The 24,509-nt window shown below is 43.4% G+C and overlaps 2 protein-coding genes across 5 annotated transcripts; one reads left to right on the top strand and one right to left on the bottom strand.

Moving 5' to 3' along the window:
* Positions 1-602: 602 nt before the first annotated feature.
* Positions 603-22,958, bottom strand: LOC134301351 (gamma-aminobutyric acid receptor subunit rho-3). 4 transcript variants are annotated; one of them, XM_062986016.1, is made up of 9 exons: positions 22,725-22,958; positions 7,317-7,429; positions 4,587-4,654; positions 4,269-4,492; positions 4,113-4,195; positions 2,622-2,759; positions 2,381-2,533; positions 1,547-1,740; positions 603-1,059 (listed from the first exon to the last, which is right to left on the bottom strand). In XM_062986016.1, the coding sequence occupies exons 1-9, from the start codon at positions 22,931-22,933 to the stop codon at positions 757-759; spliced, it is 1,485 nt and encodes a 494-aa protein (XP_062842086.1). In that variant the 5' UTR covers positions 22,934-22,958; the 3' UTR covers positions 603-756. The 4 variants fall into 4 exon arrangements, with proteins under 4 accessions (XP_062842086.1, XP_062842088.1, XP_062842089.1 ...); XM_062986018.1 differs by lacking the exon at positions 22,725-22,958 and adding an exon at positions 19,163-19,233; XM_062986019.1 differs by lacking the exon at positions 22,725-22,958 and adding an exon at positions 13,229-13,246.
* hhla2b.1 (HERV-H LTR-associating 2b, tandem duplicate 1) lies at positions 15,544-17,889 on the top strand. Its single transcript, XM_062985145.1, has 3 exons — positions 15,544-15,865; positions 16,468-16,752; positions 17,498-17,889. Exons 1-3 carry the CDS (start codon positions 15,544-15,546, stop codon positions 17,887-17,889), a joined length of 999 nt encoding a protein of 332 aa, XP_062841215.1.
* Positions 22,959-24,509: the final 1,551 nt, after the last annotated feature.

Genomic DNA, 24,509 nt, shown 5'->3' with positions numbered 1-24,509 from the left:
CTATGGGCTGCCGGCGGAGGCAGTGTGATGCTTTGGGCAACATTCTGCTGGGAAACCTTGTGTCCTGCCATCCATGTGGATGTTACTTTGACACCACCTACCTAAGCATTGTTCCAGACCATGTATACCCTTTCATGGAAACGGTATTCCCTGATGGCTGTGGCCACAAAGCAAAAATGCTTCAGGAACGGTTTGAGGAGCACAACAATGAGTTTGAGGTGTTGACTTGGCCTCCAAATTCCCCAGATCTCAATCTAATTGAGCATCTGTGGGATGTGCTAAACAAACAAGTCCGATCCATGGAGGCCCCACCTCGCAACTTAGAGGAGTTAAAGGATCTGCTGCTGACATCTTGGTGTGAGATACCACAGCACACCTTAAGGGGTCTAGTGAAGTCCATGCCTCGACGGGTCAGGGCTGTTTTGGCAGCAAATAGGGGGACCGACACAATATTAGGAAGGTGGTCATATTGTTATGCCTAATCATTGTAAATTTGGCAATTTAACAAGTTTTACTATTTATCACCTTGTTCTTGTATACTATCAATATTTTATACATAGATATGACAAAGATAGATATGACAAAATAAATTTACTCATATATTTAAATTTCACACTTATTTATTACAGACCATATGAAAATATGATCATCACTTATACTGTACCCAAAATACAAGGAATTCTCACCAACAGACACAAAGTGTCTCTGTGCCCACCATAAGCACAACCGTGCCCACCATAGCTTCCAGTCTGAGGTTCACGTGTAGATGCTCCAGTAGATAACGTTAAAGAAGAAGTAGGCCAGAGGAAATAGGATCCTAGAATACGAGTCAATCATGTAGCTGTTGCTCATGAGCAGCTGGAGGTGGTGCCCCAGGGGCCGGGTTTGCCGCAGTTGCGTGCCCATTACTGAAGGAACATCGGGCTTGGACGAGCTTTGTGTGGATAGGTGCCGGTCCATGCAGAGGTCCACCAGCTGGGGGAAGTGTCTGAGCTCTATGTCAGTGTCATGGAAGCAGCCGTCAAACGCCATTGCCTGGGAGGCATCGAATTCAGAGAGCTGTAAGACAAGGATTATGAAATTTAGTCCACCTACAGAGACAGTCAAGTTCCAGGGTCAGCGCTGGCATTGGACAAGTCTAAGCAAGGGAAGGTCAAATGGGGAAACACCTCACTGTCGCTGCTGGACTGAGAATAGTCCACCAACCAAAAATATCCAGCCAACAGCGCTCCATGGGCAGCATCCTGTGACCACGGATGAAGGTCTAGAAGATGACCGATTCAAACAGCAGCAATAGATGAGCATCGTCTCTGACTTTACATCTACGAGGTGGACCACCTAGGTAGGAGTGTCTAATAGAGTGGACAGTGAGTGGACGCAGTATTTAAAAACTCCAGCTGTGTCTGATCCACCACCACCCAAATAATACCTACTCTGTGGTGGCCCTGTGGGGGTCCTAACAATTGAAAAACAGGGTAAAATCAGGTTAAAAAAAAGTATGTAGAGAAACAGATGAACTACAGTCAGTAATTTACTCCATCTTTACCTTCAGCTTCTTCAACTTCTTCATCTCCTCCACAGTGGTGAAGTAATTAACAGCAGCATACTCAATGACCGACAGGAAGACGAACAGAAAGCTGACCCACAAGTAGATATCCACAGCTTTTACGTAGGACACTTGAGGCATGGACGCAGACACTCCTGTTATGATGGTCGACATGGTCAGGACGGTCGTGATTCCTGGATTGGAGGGTAAAAAAATCATAAATATCATTAAACATGTGGCATGACCAAACTGTTGACTGGTCGACTACCTACCCTAACCCTAACCCTAAACCTAACCCTAACCCTAACCCTAAACCTTCTTTGCGCTCGAATAAATAGAGCTCGCTTGACTTTGCCTATTAGACTATGTCAGACCCTAAAAAGCACACCATTGATTAGAACCCACTCAAGTCAGGATCCTAAGCAACTTCAGGTTTTAAGATCGTCTTTACAACCAGTAGCCCTAGATACAATGTACATAGAACTGTGGAACTTGGAAACCCCAAGAAGAAAACCCAAACTGCCACCTCATACTGAGAAAAGATTTGCCTGGATCATTGGATATAACCCAACAATCACCAAAACTAGGTCTATCATTATTTAGAAGCTGCTGGATCACAGGTACTATTACACCCAGTCAAGCAAGCTTCAGATTACCACGGATCGAAAGGCTTAAATAGCAACAGAGTAGCAGTACCAGTTTGGCAATGGCGAGGCTTGAAACCGAAACCGTTCTAGTAATCTACCACCTTCGATGACTTATGAGTCACCAACAGGGTGGTAAGTAAATGCTTGGAAGGTTGTAGTGCTAGAAATAAGTGTGAGGTGTTCGTACCAAGAGAGACACGTGCAGGTACCGCCCGCCTGTCGATCCAGAAGGACACCCAGGACAGCACGACCATCAACATGGTGGGGAAATAAGTCTGCAGCATGAAGAAGAAAATGTGTCTCCTAAGGATGAAGTTAATGTACAGTCTGTTGTACCAGCCTGAAAGCAAAACAGACAAACTCATTTTCAAGTCATTGCTGTGTTTGTATTTACAGTATGCCAGGCATGGCTGGTAAGATTGAAGCACCTGTACTGCTGTAGAATGCCAGTCCACTGGAGGGGTTAAACTCTTCAATGAAGAACTGTGACAGCACAATTTCGTCCGTTCTTAAGGAATCGTTTCCATTTTTCCAGTATAGCATCAGGTCATTCTCATTATAAGCATCTGCAGATACAGGAGAATCAGCAAAGGTCAAGAGTTAGAAGGGACTGTGGGAATATTGTCTACTACAGATAGTCCAAGTGCCCCAAAGATCCTGGAACTTGAGTAGTCATTGTAAGGAGTTTAGGCAGATTTCTCTGTGGGTTCCACTTGGTACCAATTGCCTAGGTGTAAGTAAATAAATAAATGGGTAAACGTAATACCCAATCCTGCTTTGTACCAGGCATTCCCAGGTAGACCCCATGAATGGTACCCACTATCATCCTGATTGGGATAAAAAGAGTAGTAAACCGATACCACTGAAGGGCTTAAACTCTTCAATGAAGAACTGCGACAGCACGATTTCGTCCGTTCTTAAGGAATCGTTTCCATTTTTCCAGTACAGCATCAGGTCATTCTCATTATAAGCGTCTGCAGATACGGAAAAACCAGCAGGAGTTAGAAGGGGCTGTGGGAATATTGTCTACTGTGGATAGTATAAGTGCCCCAAAGATCCTGGATCTTGGGGAGCCTCTGTTAGAAGCTTAGAGAGGTTTTTTTATGGGTTACACTGGTTACCAGTTGCCAAATACAATGTATTGTAAAATGTGGTCCCTTATGTGTAAGTAAATAAGTAAATGGATAAACGCAATTAACTGGTTCCCTGTCCACTGGGGTTTCTGCCTTGTACTAGACATTCCCAGGTTGGTTGCATAGCTCTGCCTGCCAGCTGGGCTGAGCAGCCACATGATCAACGATTGGCCTGTTGTTCATATAGAGGTGGGATATTTAAAAAGCCGGATAGGGACTCTCTCATAACCTCTGCTGGCTGATTGATGGCACCTGGACAGAGATGGGAAAAGAGTGGTCAGGGTGTGTCTCTCCATACACAGTGCTAATCTGCACTGCACTCATCAAAGTGTAAGTGACAAGATGCATACGGCATGCTGCCCACGTGTCGGAGGGTCCACAAGGGTCCTGGGGACCAGGGTTTAAGTCAACTTTATTTATATAGCGCTTTTTACAATAGACATTGTCTCAAAGCAACTTTACAAAATCCAGTACCAACAGATACAAAAACCCCTGGTTAGTGTTTTTTGCCCTGCAATAGACTACCAACCAGTCAACAGGCAGGTTTACAAATTGATAGTAAATAGTATGTCTAATAGGTTCACTGCTTAAAGTATAGGTGCACCCTATGTAGCACAGAGAGTCATGCACTGTCTATATATATATATAGTAGATCTGTGATATCAACCATCTCTCAGTGCCTCAACCGGCAAACAGAGGCAGCAAATTGGGAGCCAATTGATCCTTTATATGGCACAGTTGCTTATATTGAATACATTGGTTTACCAAATCAAGGTAAATACTTACAGCTCTCCAGCTCCAAAGAGCAGTTCTGGGTGTCTAGAGGAAAACTGCTGAAGTCCATAGAGCACTGAGCAGTCACCGTTATCCTGCACCATAAGACAAATCATTAAAATCTAATCCTTACGATCTATCTCACCCCAACCCCTTTACCTCCAGCACCTGACACTATAGAGGACATTGCCATCCGGGTGAACCCTCAGCATGATGTTCTCCATGGTGGTATCATGAATAAATGATCGTTTCGAGTGGACGAAGAAGACGTCGGGCACCCAGATCTTCTTCACCAACCGGGCATCAAAGGTGCGACTCAGGTTGTTTGCCGAGGGGAACGCCAGACGCTCATCCTTCCAGTAGTGCCGTAGGTACAGGGTCATGGTGAAGTCCTGTAAGGGAAGCAGATTTAGGTCAATCATCATTATAGCTACAGTATGCATTAGGACTTTCAATACGCTATATCATAAAAAATACGGCGTTTACCATGTTGACCTCAGAGATGCTGTCTATGCTCTCCACCTGGACATCTATGCCCACTGGAATGGCAGAACCTATGAAGTAAAACAAAGTGCTTTAATATGGAAATTCACTGCCAACACATTGTCTTTATCCTGATCAGGGTCACAGTAGATTAAATGACAGCCAGAAACACTATGAATAAGGCGAGAATGCCCAGTAGACAGGGCACCATTACTCCCAAGGAACCAGGTTCCTCCTCGTTAAACAGGACATCCAAAGCATGGGCATCTTGTGTTTATTTCATGGTCCTGGCCTTGCTTAAGGGCCCAACAACAGCAACCTGGCAAATGTGGGGACATAATGAATATATGTCACTGCATCACCGCAATCACTCATGAGGAGACCGTGCTACACTGTTAAAATAATTTTTTTTAATTTTGGATCATTCAATCCTATAAAAGAACGGTATATGGGCCCGCTTTCATTTCAAGTTCTCTGTTCTCTACTGTCCCATTTACCAAAGATCTTAGACCAAATAGGGCATTAAGCATTACAGCTTTAACCCAACAAATTACTGTTACCTGTCACCTTTACTGCACATACATTACAAGGGTATAATAACAGACATGTCTAGACACTTTAAATGTACCACAGTGGTCTGTCGGACAGACTAAATGTGACACCACTGGTCAAGACATCTGGCAACGGTTAAGACTAAGACATTTTGTACTTTGAGGTTGTGCTGGCAGTAGGAAGGTTTTATTTGTGTACTTTTTAGTGGCGAAAAGGCGTTCCTGGAGAACCCACAAAGCTTTTAATCTTTTACACAGCAGCCACCTCTGCATTTAATTAAGGTGGTGCAAAAGCCCTCGATTTACGACGCCCGCTGGAGACGTTTCATAGAAAGACAGTTTTGAAGAGTGTGTTTTGATTCATAGAAAACTGTCACGGCAGGTTTGATTTATTGAAGTCTACATCTCACTAATTGATTGAGAGAAACATCGTTAGTTCTAGCGATTTGATTGATCTTGATCTTTGATTGATCTTGATCTTGTACTTTGGTTTCTCTTTACATCCCAGTGACATACCAGTATGTAAATTGGCTGTACTAATTCGCCCCATAGTGTGAATGAGTGAGTGAGTGAGTGAGTAAGTAAACAGATAGGATAGCGTTTGGTGCCCTACAATGAACTGATGAATTAGGACATTAGGTGGCAGTATGCAGCTCTTCTACTGAAAAAAGCCACTTTATTCTGTCCTGCTGATTGAATTTAACAGAAGTTTGGCATCAAACTGTGACCTACATGGACGAATTATACATTACAACAGAACGTGCCAGTATGGTTGCAGTATTTTACAAGCTTTTTACCTTAATTTGCATGTTTTGGACAAGCTGCCAAAAGCTTGTTCTATTTTTAATCTTTTAACAAACACCGTAACCTTGTTAGCAGGCCATGAGATTCATGGCCTCAGTATGTTTCTATTCCAGGTTTAACAGTTCCAAATTGAGGTATTTTATACGTAATTTATCAAGTAATTTATCATTTACTCCTTTATAACCTTGGTTTTGTTGTCAGTGGAACTCAAGTCTTGATTGTACTGTTATACAAACCTGATCTTGTCCTGCATCTGTTTAACAGACCTGAACTATAATCCGGATTAACACCCATGAAGGTACATCTGTGAGTCAGGTACCCATTGTCTAATATGTAGCACAGAATATGGGTCATACGCAAATTTAGAAACCTAGGGATGGAGACGTGGGATTGATTCTTACCGCATCCTGTAAAAAAAGGATGCTTTCCTCTGGATAGGCTTAATTCTAGGTGGTGGTGGCTGTGTCCCAAACCACATAGATAGACTATATGATTGATTGGACACTTCTTTTACACAGATTAACAAATTATGTTCTTAAAACTCTGTGACAACAGTTTGAGGAAGGTCCTTTTGGTTCCAGCATGACTACAAAGAGAGGTCCATAAAGACATGCTCTGACAAGTCTGGTGTGATTGCATTTACATGTACCACATTTAGCAGATGCTTTTATTCAAAGTCACTTACAGTATACAGACTTAGCAATTGGTGGTTAGGGTCCAACAACTTGTTAACCTGGCAATGGTGGGGTTTTAATAAGCAACCTTCTGTTTACTAGTCCAGTACATTAACCTCTGGGTTACAATGGGTTTCAGTGACCTGTACAACACCCTGACCTCAATCCCACTGCACACCTTTGAGATAAATGCCCTCAATGCATCAGTGCCTGACCTTACAAATGCTTTTTCGACAGATAAACTAAAAAAAAAAGTGTCCACGCCATCCCAGAAGAGAAGTCTGGTAGCGTCCGTGGTTTTAAAATGGGATGGCAAACAAGCTCATGGGTAGGTGTGTACATATTTTTGACCCTATAGTGTAAAACTTGAATAGTTCGAGTTTTTTCACATCCTATGTACGCAGTCACTATTGAGATGACGTGCTGTGTAAGATGAAGCGTTGTCCAGTTAAGTGCCCAAGTTGTCCAAAACTTTATAGTTTAACAATATTTTCATATCTTTATGAACACTTTCACATAGAATACTCCTAAATCCTTTCAAAGCTTGCCAGCATTTAGTGTAAACAGACCTCCCGGGCCTTTAGGAAGAGCTTTTAGAGACACTGCTTACCAGGTTTTGAGAACTTTGAGTCCTTTGAGTAATCTGAGGAGCCAGTTTCTCTGAAAACTGAGAACTGAGGAAAGTAGAAAAACTGGATTCTCACCTCCGAAGCCTGGACGTATTGCAAAATCATGCTCCTCGATCCTCAGCAGCTGCTCGGTCTTAATAAGAAGGGACTTGGTGCTGTCCTGCTTCTTCAGCTTGTAGTCAATTCGACTAGGTAGGAGAGAGAAAAGGATCAAGCGTCATTCATGTCAAATAAGACACGTTAGAACATCCATACAAGGTCTGCTTAGATTCCTCCAAACTGGAGAGCATGTTTAGGTTTCATTGGGTTAATCCTGGATGGATTTGACCTGGATTCACAGGTCAAAGCCTTGCTGTCTACCTGGAGATCTGATCAAATACTTGTAAAGATCAAAGCCTGTCACATGAGAGCCTTAAAACCTGGAATATGACTGAAAACCAGTTAGCATCATCTGACAACTTTAAAACTCCAAGAGTCTGGACAACCAGATTCAGATGTCAGGGTATCTCATGCATCCCATAGTCTGATGGTCTGTGGCTGATTCAGAATGTATCCATATGCTTTTTTTTTATTACCCAAAGTACTCATACTCAAATTACCCCACTGCTAGGTGACCTCCTCTGGCACAAGAACTCATCTATAAAGGCATTGCATTCATGGCAATGTAAATATTGCTTGGCTGTGGACAATCTGATCTATGTTCCAGGATGTTTCAACCATCCCTCCCAACACTCCCAACAGACACTGCCAATCCTGACTGTATAGGTGCCCAGCTGATGCGAACACATTAGACTGGATGTAAATTTTTGGCTTCACTTCATGAACGTAGAAGTAGAGACGAGTCATTTGGGATCACCTGGGTTATTTTTTCAACCTCCACGCTCCATCTCACTCAATCTGACACATTTTCACTTTCCTACGCAAACACACGCATTACGCCCAAAGAACATCATGTGAAAGATTTTAGCTCCCACCACGACTGATGGCTGATTAGCGTGCACAAGTACAGGAAGCCACTGGCTGCGTAAACCAGAGCCGCACCACAAAGGAAATAACATTCTGACCACTCGTCAGTGTTCCACTTATAAACTCCTTGAAGCCGCCTCACTGCACAACAAAACGTTCTAATTACTGATGTGTTCCATTTTTGACTTTGAAGGAGGCAGCATAGTACTGCATAGTTGATATAAACTACAATACCAGTAGACTGCAGTTAAATAAAAAAGAAAAGCACAGAATGGTTGTATGCTAAACATGCCTCTGCTAGCTCCAGTGTTTTTTTTAGCCTCAATCTAGTTATAAATATGACCAATATTTAATTTATTCAATGTGCTTAAATGTAAATCTCGGTAACTTCTGTTGTGCCTGCCTTATGGATGTTCTATTCTAATTAACCTGTAAATAAATATCATTAGACATTAGCTAACCTTGCATTAACTGAAGTGTCATTGAGGGTTAGCAAACAGATTGTTTGTAAAGTGTTATTTTTGTGTATTTGATATGAGATTAACACTTTTTTTTTCTATTTTATTTCTGCATTTTGTCCCAATTTAGCGTAGTCAGTTTGTCTTCCGCTGCTGGGGGATCCCTGATTGCAGTCGAGGTGGGTACATTGCTGCTCACGCCTTCTCCGACCCACGTTCACGACGACTTTAGCGGAACCCTTTTTCACCCATGCACTCTGCACAGGCTTACACAGCGTTTGAAGACCCCACCCACATAGTCCGGTCATCCCGCCCTAGCAGAACCAGTGGCAACATGGAGTTTCAAACCGAGAAGTTCAGAATCTCGGTCCTGCTGCGCCACCTGGGCGCTTGATTAACAATGGGGAGGGGGCATTTCAGGTCCTTTCTGTGTGGAGTTTGCATGTTCTCCCCATGTCTGCGTGGGTTACCTCAGAGAGCTCCGGTTTCCTCCCACAGTCCAAAGACATGCAGTCAGGTTATATATATATATATATATATATATATATATATATATATATATATATATATATACATATATATATACAATAGCTACACTGAGCATCTGACCGAGAGACGAGGTGTAGATGCTGCATCTTGATACATTTTGTCAAACAGAATGCAACAAGCCTAAGATAATAAAGCAACACTCCAAAGCTTCATACTTACCCTCCGTATTTATGTTTGGCATGCTCCCCCAGGTAGACATCCTTGTTTTTCCTGCGGCTGGGCAGTCGGTTGTTGAGCTGGGTGACTGGCCACAGACAGGCCAGACACAGCAGCCGTAAGCTTAACAAATTTAGCTTCATTATCTAGATTGGTACCAGATGTTCTGACGTCCCTCAGGTCCTGGCACTGTTTCCAGACGGTTCTCGGAGGGTCGATGGAGGAGGTACTACCGTAAATGATGTCTCTTCCATCTTTAAAGCCACACAATTAGCGTACGGAGAGATGTAGAATATCTCGCAACCTGTATGCAACTTTAAAAGCCATCGTGTCTATCTCGGCGAGTCCTTTATGTCAACTGCAGGTCCTGCTTCAGTCTGTGAGCTCGAGCTCATCTACATTTAAATCAATATGATTCCATTCTTTGGTAATGAAAGAATGGAATTAATTCCCCCTCAAATCCTCTTATGTGTGGCCAGTGAAATCTTTCCGTAACCTACAAATGGGGCAGGGATGACATGGTGCAATACTCTAATCAGGATTTTCACAGAACAGGAATGCATAACACTCCCCCTAACACGTTTAAGGACTGTGTTATACATCGATCAGCCAAAACATTAAAACCACCGCCTTGTTTCTACACACATTGTCCATTTTATCAGCTCCACTTACCATATAGAAGCACTTTGTAGTTCTGCAATGACTGACTGTAGGTGGGTGGTGGGTCTTTGTCAGCACTGCAGTGACACTGACATGGTGCTGGTATGAGTGGATCAGACACAGCAATGCTGCTGGAGTTTTTAAACACCTCACTGTCACTGCTGGACTGAAAATGTGACCACTGATTAAGGTACAGCAGCAATAGATGAACATCTACAAGGTGGACCAACTAGGTAGGAGTGTCTAATAGAGTGGACGGCGAGTGGACACGGTATAAAAGAAAAAACTCCAGCAGCGCTGCTGTGTCAGCTCCACTCATACCACCTGTCCAGTTTCGATTCCTGTGCACCCATCGGTGGACGGGAGTTAGCATGGGCACTTTTACTTTTTTGTGGAGCAAAGGGCGGCAACCACACCCCTCCAGCGGACCCCCGGACTGGCTTCCCGAAGGCTTTCACCAGCACACGTCATGGGCCCCACTGAGGGAGGATCTTCCGGTCCAGGCTGTCACTGGGACGATGATGCTGCTGCGGTTTCTGTAGCATGTTTCGTTTTACGGGGTGGGGTTGCCAGATCCACGCACAACCCACCTCCTTCGTCCGGGCTCGGGACCGGCAGGAACACCCAAAGGGGCTCCGGGCATAACTGGCTTTTGACTATGCAGCCCCATACACTAAAGGGTCCGGGGTGCTGTGTATTGCGACACATTCACCTGATCACCAGTATTATTGAGCCACAGTAGCTCCTGAGTCTTAGCAGCTTGGCAACCTGTTGGCGGTTTGTGGCTCTCGTGTTCAGATCTCAGCCGTGCTATCAACCTGGGCGGTCAAGGGAGGACGACAGGGTTCATCATTAGCTAACTGGTTCAGGAACCTGCACAGAAGAGCATGGAGCTCTCAAGTGATATCAATCTTTGGCTACACAAGGCTTAGAGTCTTAAAAATTAAATAAATGGATTTTTTTTATCATATTTATGTGGAATTTCTTAACCTTGTGGTATAGTGTTCCTATAGAAACTTGATGTGAGTTTATGAGCGCATATTTACATTCTACAGGAATGGCGAAAGTCCATCATGACCGTGTTTAATCAGCTATATTAAATACATCTGGTTTAATTGTTGATTGATAGGTGTTTGTTCCACCCGCCCATCCACCGTCCACAAAACACCCCACATGAATCCTTCCGAATCCATAAACTACATTTAAAAAGGCTTGTGTGTGTGTGTGTGTGTGTGTGTGTGTGTGTTAATTAAACTTAAGTTTTGTTACACAATCCAGGGGCCTTGAAGGAAGTCGAACTAAACTCCACCCCTGTGGATGAAGTAATAGCCCTGTATGAGCCACGCTCTTACACAGATGATGTTGTAGGGGTGTGTTTCAAGAAGAACCTGTCCATCTTGTCTCAGTGTTGTCTCAGTTCTAGTTCCAGCATCTACCGGTGACCGGGCATTCACACGTGAGTAAAGTTTTGTCTTTAACTGAGGAAGTGTGATTTGCATTTGTTTAATTGCTAAATTACAGGGCTGTTTGGGGTAATGCCAAGGGGAAAAAGAGGTATAGGGTGACGGGTATGAGTACACGTAATTATAGAATTGACAGCTATGCTTTGATCTTTGGTTCTTTGTTGTTTGAAGTGCAGGTCGGTTGTGTCTGTTTAGGGATCTGATCTAATCAGGGAGAATATAGTTTAATATTTTTAAATACTCAGGGACAATTATGAATTATGATCATAGTTAGAAATCATATAATTGTTCCTTCCTAGTTGGCTTTTTATTTATAGGCTTTATGACATAAATAGTTTGAGCTAATACTGTATACTAACATTACACAATTAAAGTAACACGGATCCAGATGGGGCGGCACAATGGCTCGGTGGGTAGCGCTGTCGCATCACAGCAAGAAGGTCCCGGGTTCGAGGTCCTTTCTGTGCAGAGTTTGCATGTTCTCCCTGTGTCTGCGTGGGTTTCCTCCGGGAGCTCCGGTTTCCTCCCACAGTCCAAAAACATGCTTCAGGTTAAGTGGAGACACTGAATTGCCCTATAGGTGAACGTGTGTGTGGGTGTCCGCCCTGCGATGGACTGGCTGCCCGTCCTGGGTGTTACTGTGTGCCTTGCGCCCATTGAAAAGCTGGGATAGGCTCCAGCACCACACCACACCCCCCCTCCACCCCCCGCAATCATAATTGGATAAGCGGTTAAGAAAGTGAGTGAGGTCCAGCTGTTTTCTAGACCTGTATAAACCTAACATTAGGACTTTTCCAATCATATACTGTATATCCTATTATCATTACTAGTATTAGATCAGAAGCATTTGTTTTTTTATTTACATCCTGGTGGGGTTCATGGTGGGTCTGGCACCATCCAATGGCACTGGGAGCAAAGGGACAGGTCATCACGCAGTCACTTAACACTACTATAATGGACGATTTAAAGTAGCCACTACATATCTTCGAAGGTAAGAAGGCAAACTGTAATACCCAGGGAAAACCAGGTCCCCGGGACACGTTGCTGAACGTTACCCATATTACCAGCTCATTTAACTGTCATCACCTTGCTTTGGCTGCAAAATATGAAGCACTGCCAACCGTATGTGTAAAAACAGCCAAAGCTAAGCCCTTGGCTCTTTGTAATTACTGACAGTCTTAAGGTGAACAGCTGGCGGGCAGCTAGCCAGCTTCCAGAGCTAAAGATCTCTGAAATGAAAGCTTGTCCTGCTAGTTTGTTTACATTTGTTGCTGGACTTGGAACTTGGACCCCTTTCCAGCTACATCACAGAAGATGATGCATAGTGTTCGTGAGAATTTGTGCCTATTCACTCAAAAGAGCATTTCTGTGGTCGGCACTTTTTAACAGCTTCAGTATCTTGATCAGATGTATCACATCCCCTCTAGACTCGGTTGACAGTTTGCTGACATGTTTCCTCGCAACCCTAAAGCACAATAGATTAACACTAAGCAGTCAGTAATTGTTTTCAAATACGCCTTTATGATTGTGACCGAATAGTTTAATAACTTCTTTAATTTGCATAATTATCAGAGGTAGGGTTTCCTTTTTGGTAACTCTTCAATGCAGACTGTTGTTCTACAACCAATGCTGTACAATAGAATAGAATACCTTTGTCATATACACTGATCAGCCATAACATTAAAACCACCTCCTTGTTTCTACACTCACTGTCCATTTTATCAGCTCCACTTACCATATAGAAGCACTTTGTAGTTCTACAATTACTGCCTGTAGTCCATCTGTTACTCTGCATGCTATTTTAGCCTGCTTTCACCCTGTTCTTCAATGGTCAGGACCACCACAGAGCAGGTATTATTTAGGTGGTGGATCATTCTCAGCACTGCAGTGACACTGACACAGTGGTGGTGTGTTAGTGTGTGTTGTGCTGGTATAAGAGGAGTTAACACCTCACTGTCACTGCTGGACTGAGAATAGTCCACCAACCAAAAATATCCAGCCAACTGCGCCCCGTGAGCAGGGTTCTGTGACCACTGATGAAGGTCTAGAAAATGACCAAGTCAAACAGCAGCAATAGATGAGCGATCGTCGATACACCGACTTTACATCTACAAGGTGGACCAACTAGGTAGGAGTGTCTAATAGAGTGGACAGTGAGTGGATCGGTTATGGCTGATCAGTGTAAATAAATCCACTTTAACCAGAGACATTTGATTAATGAGTGTTGTGAATCATTGGTGGAACTTGGATGTCGGGTGATACTTCAGTTTTAAGCCTTATGTTGGGTGTATATTTCAGACATCCCAAGTTGCAAAAACTCATTTCAGGGAGGTACCCCCGGACCCGTACCTCGATCTTGACCCTCCCAAGCCCAAAAAAATAAAAAATAAATAAAAAAATAAAATTCTTGCACACACCAAGGGATATGGGTGATAACAGAACTTTTAGGAGCTGCTAACTGAGCTACTATTCTAACTTTTCGTGTCGCAAACACATTAATGTGTACTACATAGTGCACTAGATAGTGTGAAAGATAATAGATTTATGTTCCCTACATAGTGCACTAGACTGTATATCAGAAAAGAATTTATGTTCCTTACTTAGTGCACTAGATAGTGTACTAGATAATAGACTTATGTTTCTTACATAATGCTTTAAGTAGAGTATTAGTTAACAGATTTAGGTTTCCTACATAGTGCACTAAATTGTATATCAGATAACGGATTTATGTTCCCTACATAGTGCACTAGATAGTATTTTAGATATGAATTTATGTTCCCTACACAGTGCACAAGTCTGTATATCAGATCACAGATTTATGTTCCCTACACAGTGCACAAGTCTGTATATCAGATCACAGATTTATGTTCCTTACATAGTGCACTAGATAGTGTATTAGTGTGTTCTAGATTTCGGGAGATTTTATCTGACTTGCGGGCATCAGGGAGCCGCTATGTATATGCGGGAGACTCCCGGAACTTCCGGGAGACTTGGGATGTCTGATATTTAAGGGCTTTTACCACCCATACATGGAATGTATGAGTGTACAAATACAGAGTCCACATCTATCAGAACCCACAGGTCAGGAAACTGGATTCATTCTAGTTTCCAACCTTTCACCAGTACAAGAATCCATTCTAAACTGTCAGATGTTCAGCATTCATAAAGTTGATGTAATTAAATGTGTATAAGTCAAAAAATGTCCGAATATCTTTGTTTCTTTTACACAGATGCACGCAATGACAGGAAGGGCGGCACAAGTCTGGGCAGGTTTACTACTGGCATGGATTTTTATGAAGACAAATGGAAAAATTTCAGGTACAGTAAAGATGTTTTGTTTGTTTGTTTTTTTTAGTTCAGTTTGAGCCGCATAACCGAATATGCTTGTAATATCAGTATCACAGTGTAAAAATTTGGATGGAATGGAATGGAAGGGCTGTAGTGAATTTTCCTTTGTATATTTGGCAAAGGTCTACGTCTTTATTCAGATTCCAAACTCAAATGTGCAAATGTGTCTTTACGAGGCCCTCAGGCTCTAAAATCAGAATGGAGCTGACTCAAGGATACAAGGATGCACATCCTTTCCAGAAGAAAGAAGGCCTTTATAGCATCCCAACATTCCTACCGCCTTCCCCACTTTGGGCTATAACAGACTGACTGTAGTCCATCTGTTTCTCTGTATGCTTTGTTAGCCTGCTTTCATCCTGTTCTTCAATGGTCAGGACTCTCCCAGTACCAGTACAGAGCAGGTATTATTTAGGTAATGGGTCATTCTCAGTACTGCAGTGACAATGACATGGGGGTAGTGAGTTAGTGTTAGTGTGTGTTGTGCTGGTATGAGTGGATCAGACACCGTGTCCACTCACTGTCCACTCTATTAGACACTCCTACCCGGTTGGTCCACCTTGTAGATGTAAAGTCGATGTATAGACGATCGCCCATCTATTGCTGCTGTTTGAGTCGGTCATCTTCTAGATCTTCATCAGCGGTCACAGGACACCGTTGTCTGGATATTTTTGGTTGGCTGACTATTCTCAGTCCAGCAGTGACATGGCTGATCAGTGTATTTACCTTCTATCATCAGATGTACACGTCACCTGTCAGGTCTCTGAGGACTGCGTCCTACCCTGCAGCTTCGAACCCAGCGGCAATGAGAAGATCCACTGGTACCGGCAGGACGTCCTGATCTACAGCCATCCGGACAGCAGCGATAAGTCTGTGGACAGGACTTCGATGTTCACAGAGCAGCTGGACCTGGGCAATGCCTCGCTCCTCCTGCATCAGTGTGGGCCACAGAACAGAGGGCGCTACAGATGCAGGGTCATCAACGGCGACAAGGAGAAGAGCTCCTTCATCGTGGTCAAAGTAGAAGGTGGGTTATTTGATACTACCAGCGTAAAAATTACATGATACACCTTGTGGTCAAAAGTATGTGGACAACCCTATAAAAGTACTTGGTAACAGTTTGGACGGAGGCTTTCCTGCCTCTGAACAGGGACGTCAACCCAATTCAACACCTTTGGGACAAATTGGAATTGCAAGCCAGATGTTCTCAGCAACCATCAATGCTCCACCTTGGACTCATTGGTGGCGCAATTGCAGCCTCTGCTGGCTGGTTGAAGCACTGCATGAGAGACGGTTGATTCACAGATGGTAGTCATCCATACGCCATACTGCTCTCTGTGAGATGCCATCTCTGCAGGTGAAAGAAAGTGGTTGGTGGCCGTCTCTGACTCTCACAGGGTGGGTACCTGAAGGAGCAGGGGAATTAGCATTGGGGAATTGGATATGACTAGATTGGGGGATAAAGGGGGAATGGAAAAATTGAAGACTGCTGACTGGAGTCAAATGGTTGGATGAACCAACTCTATTCAACATTAATTGGAAATGAGGGGTTGATGGGTGGGGGGTCTTGCATTAGGAGCCAAGGGCTACTATCTCATAGCTGATTACATTTGTGTTTTTTCTCTTTAGCCCCCATCCGCTCAGTAAACCTAAAGATGACCCGTCTGAGTGGCTACGAAGAGGCCAAATGCTCCACGAGTGACGTCTACCCCGCCCCTCAAGTCTCCTGGTCTACCGAACCATCCACACCCCCCGAGAAGCTCAAATACACGACGAGAATAATGGCTGACAAGCAGGGTCGCTACTCTATGGAGAGTAAACTGAGAAGGCTGGACCATGGTGACCTCACGTACATCTGTACCATTAACTCTTCGTCCACCCGTCAGACATGGAGGGCGTTTTTAACCGTGACAGGTCTGTTCATTATTCCAAAATACACAGATCAGGCATAACATTACACTCACTGTCCATTTGATCAACCACTTACAATATAGAAGCACTTTGTAGTTCTACAATGACTGACTGTAGTCCATCTGTTTCTCTGCATGTGTTGTTAGCCCGCTTTCGTGCTGTTCTTCAATGGTCAGGACCCCACAGGACCACCACAGAGCAGGTATTATTTGGGTGGTGGATCATTCTCAGTTAGTGTGTGTTGTACTGGTATGAGTGGATCAGACACAGCAGTGCTGCTGGAGTTTTTAAACACCTCACTGTCACTGCTGGACTGAGAATACTCCACCAACCAAAAACATCCAGCCAACAGCGCCCCATATAGGCAGCGTCCTGTGACCACTGATGAAGGTCTAGAAGATGACCAACTCAAACAGCAGCAATAGATGAGCAATCTAATAGAGTGGACAGTGAGTGGACACGGTATTTAAAAACTCCAGGAGCACTGCTGTGTCTGATCCACTCATACCAGCACAACACACACTAACACACCACCACCATGTCAGTGCAGTGCTGAGAATGATCCACCACCTAAATAATACCTGCTCTATAGTGGTGTAGAAACAAGGAGGTGGTTTTAATGTTATGGCTGATCGCTGTATATTAAAGGCAACTGCATTTGTAGAATGTTGTGTGGTATGATCAAAGCTCATTCCAAACTGTACAATATTAAGATTTACTTTTACTGACTTGCTGATATACCCCACAGTCCTCAATAACATCACCTCCACGTCCACATCGTACACATCCCACACCTGGGCGGATATGAACCCTGCCGAACACCAGAACCTCACCATCCCTTGCAAAGCCCCATGGGACATCCAGGACTTCACTCTGACCTGGTCCTTCACAAGAGAGAACAGAACCACAGACGTCTGCAAGTACGACAGCCGGACGGATCTGATCACCAACCTGTGGAAGAGCACTGCGTTCCTGGAACATCAGAGACTGGAGAAAGGGGATGCATCTCTACGGCTGGTCAACCTGAGAAGCCTGGAGCATACGGGTGTCTACATATGCAACATCTCAGCCTTCCAGAGGGCGCATGTCGGGCAGATTGAAGTCAACGTAACTTCACTGGCTTTTGGAAGTACAGTATGATGGTTTTATTGTTTTTATTAACACCAGGAGGTCCAAACGTAGCTTAGAACATCAGCTGAAGTGATTTGAACTAGATTGTTTATGCATTGTTTTATTTTATGACCTTTAAATAACATTTATGATAAATAATATTAATGTATGTATTTAGCCGCTCAGGTGGCGCGGCGGTAAGAACACCAGAGCTGGGTTTTCGAATACATCGTATCGAATTTCAGCTTTGCCACCTGGCTGGGCTGGGCGGCTGCATGAACAACGATTGGATGTTGTTCATAGGGTTAGGGGCAAGTCGGATCATAACTGGTGCGACAGCGACCCCTGCTGGCTGGCTGATGGCGCCTGCACAGCACAGGGCTGAGGAATAATGCTGATCAGGGTGTGGCTCTCCGTGCACAATGCTGATCGGTAAAAAAAAGTCTGTACTGACTGGACGTGTCGGAGGGGGCGTGACTGGACACGACTAGATTAGGGGAGAAAATCGGGAGTAGTTGTGTTCTGGCTGAAAGCAAGTTTAACCTTGGTAACCCAGTTTCTTCTGTCTTTCTTCCCCAGACAAGAGTAACTTAATGGAAAGTGCCACACAGTGGTGGATTCCTGTTATTGCACTGGCTTTGCTTGCCATTCTTGCAGCACTCATAATAGGAATGGTAAAACTACGAGGTGAGCCTTTACTAAAGTTATATATGGCAATGTTTTAATAGTAAATATTGGCAATAATCTACTAATCAAATGCCCAGTAAAATGTTTAGTTCAGAACCAACAAGAGGATAGACAGCCGGCTGCCAGTTCAATATCAAGGACTTGCAATACCATAGATTGAACAGCAGATGTCGCTTAGACCAATTAATTATAATGAGACCGTCTGGCACCATATTGAGTAAAGTACTAGAATTAAACGTCAAGAAAACACTTAACAATGTATTTATTACCATTAACATTTTCTTATCCATTTAGGAAACTGCCGACCATCAAAAAACACTGGAAATACCAGAGATTCCAGAGACACCAAAGGTATGAGTTTAATTTTATAAGAATAAATAGCTCAGAGTTTAAGGCGCTACAAACTCGGCTCATGAAACAGCTGAATCGGTTCATGAACCGACTCTGCTGGCAAACCCAAAACAACTAACTAACTAGGGAGGAAAGAGCGAACATGACATACCAGTTACCCGGTTATTAAGGTTTGCAAGCAATACCTTGACAAATACATGTTCCTTTCACAGTAACTGTACCAGACAATGAAGATCCATCTGAAGGAATCAGATTAACAGCTCACCAAAACAGCGAGCACACATGACGTGAGGAAGAGAAGGATTCGCTCTGAACAAGCATCCATCCAGTATCCAGTATCCAGTATCAGTGGTGGACATCATCATCATCATCATCATCATCATCATCATCATCATCATCATCATCATCATCGTGCACATGAAACGTTCTACCAGCCTTTGGCAGCTTGTCATATCACCACAGAAAACTGAAAAGAACTGAGAGGCACGATTCAAGAAGAAGAGAGTGAATTATCTGTGATATTTAAAATATAATTCTGTATAAGTGGGTTTATTTTTGCCGTTTGGATAATCCAAGCACAATATGCCACCCAAGATACCCAAGTATGAAAATAAGAATAAAGTCTAGACCTGTAATATTAGTAGTATTGACACTTAAGCAAAGAATGAGCAAATCATGTCTTATTTAACAACAAGGCCAATAATTAAGATGCACAAATGTACACTAGCCCACCAGCACAGAGATTCTGAACTTCTCGGTTCGAAACTCGGCGTTGCCACCGGTCGGCTGGGCGCCATCTAGCGGGCATAATCGTCAGTACCCGCAGCAGACACGTTTCTGCTAGGGCGGCATGACCGGACTATGTGGGTGGGGTCTTCAAACGCCGTGTAAGGACCCTGATTAGCAGACAGAGAGGCGTCTGTGCAGAATTCATTGGTGAAAAAGGGTTCCGCTAAGGGCTGCATGGGGGTCGGAGGAGGCGTGAGCAGCAACATACCCGCCTCGACTGCAATCAGGGATCCACCAGCAGCGGAAGAAAGATTGAGTATGTTAAATTGGGAGAAAATGGGAGAAAATGCATAAATAAATAGAAAAAAAGAGCTTAACTGTGTACGTGTAGTGTCAGTATGGGATTAGATCACGGTCTTCTTTCTTGCACTGCAATGTTATAACATAATAAAACTTTCGTTTGCTGTGTGTATTATTTCCCAACAGATGTTGGAATCTTTATTACCATGTAAAAGAAACATTTCTTAAATTTAATTATTAAAAATCCTAAATTACTGAAACCTTGCGTGTATGTAAACTTTAACAAATGTATCATCTTCAATAGATGTTCAAGCATAAGTTCAACAGCACATATAAACAAAAGTAATAGGTCAGTATTTTAAATATCAAAATGTGTATTGAGGGTAAAACACGCTAGCACACCAGAGCTGGGATTTCGAATACATCGTTGTTCATCCAGGCAGGGAAGCAGGGACCTCATAACCGAGCAAATTACGACCTCTGCTGGCCGGTCGAGGAATAATGCCGGTCGAGGCTGATCCGCACATGAACTCGCCTCGTGCAGGTGGAAGGGGAGGGGGCATGTGACAGTCTCGCTCTCTTCAATCAGGGTGGGGGTCAGCACCAGTGGAGAGGAAGCATAACGCAATTGGGTAAAAATTGGACATGCTAAAATCGGGAGAAAAGGGAGAAAATGCATTAAATAATAATAATTTGCTTTGCTGGCATAAACTTCCTTCCATTTTTTGCACCAGGCAATTTAGTTTTAAAGCTAAATAAAACAATGTCCTGTAATGAATTGTATAGTGCAACAATGAATGCACAAAAGGGCTGGTGTGGCTGCAGCTAAGACTAATTGAATAGGAGCTCCATCTAATACAGCTCATTTATTGTTTAAAGGTGGATGCTAGGTGGTGCGGTCTGGAAATGATTGTAATATAAGTCACAGATCTCCTGTAATGATTCATTCTTTTAAAACATAACAAAAGAATAAATATGAACCGTTAAAATAGAATTAATTAAAACAAAAAGAAATTTCCAGCACTAGCAGCTATTATTTGGCAAAACCACTAACTAAACCGCACTGCACATCACTGCACCTGTTAGTGGGTGGGATATATCAGGCAGCAAGTGAACATTTTATAATATCTATCAAAAGTGGTCCAAGGAAGGAACAGTGGTAAACCGGCGACAGGGTCATGGGCAGCCAAGGCTCATTGATGCACCTGGGGAGCGAAGGCTGGCCCGTGTGGTTAATGCTGGTTCTGATAGAAAGGTGTCACAATACACCGTGCATCACAGTTTGTTGCGTATGGGGCTGCATACCCGCAGACCAGTCAGGGTGCCCATGCTGACCCAACAGTGGGCACGTGAGCATCGGAACTGGACCACGGAGCAATGGAAGAAGGTGGCCTGGTCTGATGGTCTGTGCGTCGCTTACCTGGGGAACACACAGCACCAGGATGCACTATGGGAAGAGGGCAAGCCGGCGGAGGCAGTGTGATGCTTTGGGCAACGTTCTGCTGGGAAACCTTGGGTCCTGCCATCCATGTGGACGTTACTTAGACACATACCGCCTACCTAAGCACTGTTGCAGACCATGTACATCCTTTCATGGAGACGGTATGCGGCCTGCCACAAAGCAAAAATGGTTCAGGAATGATTTGAGGGCCGCTCAGGTGGCGCAGCGGTAAAAACACGCGCTGAAACCAGAGCTGGATTCCGAATACATGGTATTGAATCCTGCTCTGCCTTACCGGCTCGAGCCTGAGTGGCTACATGAACAACGATTGGCCGGTTGTTCAGTTGGGGGGCGGGACAAGGGGCCGGAAGTGGGTTTCTCTCTGTCAGAATGGTCCAGTTACAACCTCTGCCAGCTGATTAGAGGCGCCTGCACAAGAGATGAGGTAGGAGTGCTTTTAGGGTGTGTCTCTCCGCATGCAACGCTAGGTGGCACAACACTCATCAATGTGTAGGTGAAAAGTTCGGCATAGACAGAGATGAAGCACGATGTAAAATTGGATAATTGGACGCGCTAAAGGGGAAGAAAAGGGGAAAAAATGCAACAAAAAATAAAAAAGGAATGATTTGAGGAGCACAACAACAAATTTGAGGTGTTGAGTTGACCTGTAAATTGCCCAGATCTCAATCCAATCAAGCATCTGTGGAATGTGATGAACAAACAAGTCTGATCCATGGAGGCCCCACCTCACAACTTACAGGAGTTAAAGGATCTGCTGCTGACATCTCGGTGCCAGATACCACAGCACACCTTCAGGGGTCTAGTGGAGTCCATGCCACAACGGGTCAGGGCTGTTTTAGCAGCAAAATATTAGGAAGGTGGTCATAAGGTGTATTTTCATAAGGTGTATTTTAAGGTGGTCATAAGGTGGTCATGGTGTATTTTCTCTTTTTATTTCAACAGAGAAAATAGTGTTTTCTTGATTTTGGCGTTTTGGTTTTGTGGTTGAGGATTGGTGCCAGGTTATGCACCCAAGACTTTAATATTTGCTCCTGAAACCTGAGTCATGTATGCATATCAGATACCATGTTATCATGTACTTTCTGTTTAAAGTATGTGCCTGAACAACATTTCACACAAAGGGACCTGTTTATCAGGAAGACTTTTAGTTCACACTAAAAGTCACACAAGAGGTAACTATAGGTTCTAAACTGGAGCTGAATAATAAACAGTTATTAATAAACAGTTTGAAGACAAAACTTAACTGATCGGTTGGCATGAAACCACTTCTTTTTAATTAGTAGAACTCGTTTTGTTATACTGTATATCCTAAAGTTATTATATAAGCTACACTCACCAGATTACCTGTGTGGATATACAACAGGTAACACAGAGTGTGTGTGCTTGACTGGCCTGCCTGCAGTCCAGATCTGTCTCCGTCTGTCCTATTGTAGAAGTACAGCACATCATGAAGAAGAGAATCAGACAACGACGATCAAGAACTGGAATGGGTAAAAATTCCATATCCAAAACAGCACCAATTAGTGCCCTCAGTTCCCAAACCATTAAACACTGTAAATAATAGGAAAGGTGATGTAACACAGTGCTACACATGCCTCTGTCCCAACTGTTTTGAGTACATTGTTGGAATATAATTCTAAATTAATTTATAATTACACATTAATGTAGTTGGTCAGTGTAAGTATTACACAAGTATACCACATTCTATATGGCGCCTGCACAGAGATGAGGAAAGAGTGCTGTTAGAGTGGGTCTCTCCGTACACAACGCTAGGTGGCACAACACTCGTCAATGTGTGGGTGATAAGACGCAAGCGGCTTGCTGCCCACGTGTCGGAGGGGACGTGGGTTAGCTTCGATCTCCTCGGTCGGAGCAGGGATCGGCATAGGCGATAATAAAACTCAACGCCTTTCAAACTCAAAGCCACTCCAAGAACCAACTGACGTCGAGGTACCAGTGTATGTGTGTGTATATATATATATATATATATATATATATATATATATATATATATATATATATATATATATGTATGTATATATATATATATATATATATGTGTATGTGTGTATGTATGTATGTATGTATGTATGTATGTGTATATATATATATATATATATATATATATATATATATATATATATATATATATATATATATACAGTGTATCACAAAAGTGAGTACACCCCTCACATTTCTGCAGATATTTAAGTATATCTTTTCATGGGACAACACTGACAAAATGACACTTTGACACAATGAAAAGTAGTCTGTGTGCAGCTTATATAACAGTGTAAATTTATTCTTCCCTCAAAATAACTCAATATACAGCCATTAATGTCTAAACCACCGGCAACAAAAGTGAGTACACCCCTAAGAGACTACACGCCTAAATGTCCAAATTGAGCACTGCTTGTCATTTTCCCTCCAAAATGTCATGTGATTTGTTAGTGTTACTAGGTCTCAGGTGTGCATAGGGAGCAGGTGTGTTCAATTTAGTAGTACAGCTCTCACACTCTCTCATACTGGTCACTGAAAGTTCCAACATGGCACCTCATGGCAAAGAACTCTCTGAGGATCTTAAAAGACGAATTGTTGCGCTACATGAAGATGGCCAAGGCTACAAGAAGATTGCCAACACCCTGAAACTGAGCTGCAGCACAGTGGCCAAGATCATCCAGCGTTTTAAAAGAGCAGGGTCCACTCAGAACAGACCTCGCGTTGGTCGTCCAAAGAAGCTGAGTGCACGTGCTCAGCGTCACATCCAACTGCTGTCTTTGAAAGATAGGCGCAGGAGTGCTGTCAGCATTGCTGCAGAGATTGAAAAGGTGGGGGGTCAGCCTGTCAGTGCTCAGACCATACGCCGCACACTACATCAAATTGGTCTGCATGGCTGTCACCCCAGAAGGAAGCCTCTTCTGAAGTCTCTACACAAGAAAGCCCGCAAACAGTTTGCTGAAGACATGTCAACAAAGGACATGGATTACTGGAACCATGTCCTATGGTCTGATGAGACCAAGATTAATTTGTTTGGTTCAGACGGTCTCAAGCATGTGTGGCGGCAATCAGGTGAGGAGTACAAAGATAAGTGTGTCATGCCTACAGTCAAGCATGGTGGTGG

The sequence above is a fragment of the Trichomycterus rosablanca genome, chromosome 23 (genome assembly GCF_030014385.1).
Source record: "Trichomycterus rosablanca isolate fTriRos1 chromosome 23, fTriRos1.hap1, whole genome shotgun sequence".
Classification (NCBI taxonomy): Eukaryota; Metazoa; Chordata; class Actinopteri; order Siluriformes; family Trichomycteridae; genus Trichomycterus; species Trichomycterus rosablanca.
The sequence above is the reverse complement of the archived record's forward strand: the minus strand, read 5'-3'. Positions and strand labels throughout refer to the sequence as shown.

Bases quoted from the DNA above. Each gene is read 5' to 3' on its own strand.
- LOC134301351 (XM_062986016.1), bottom strand. From the start codon at position 22,933: ATGGTTTGGGAACTGAGGGCACTAATTGGTGCTGTTTTGGATATGGAA. The intron at 4,655-7,316 runs GTGAGAATCCAG...TTTACTTCATAG, and splicing joins AATACGTCCAGGCTTCGGAG to GTTCTGCCATTCCAGTGGGC. The intron at 2,534-2,621 runs GTGCTTCAATCT...TTTTGCTTTCAG, and splicing joins GGCATTCTACAGCAGTACAG to GCTGGTACAACAGACTGTAC.
- hhla2b.1 (XM_062985145.1), top strand. From the start codon at position 15,544: ATGGCTGATCAGTGTATTTACCTTCTATCATCAGATGTACACGTCACC. The intron at 15,866-16,467 runs GTGGGTTATTTG...TTTTCTCTTTAG, and splicing joins CATCGTGGTCAAAGTAGAAG to CCCCCATCCGCTCAGTAAAC. The intron at 16,753-17,497 runs GTCTGTTCATTA...TATACCCCACAG, and splicing joins GGCGTTTTTAACCGTGACAG to TCCTCAATAACATCACCTCC.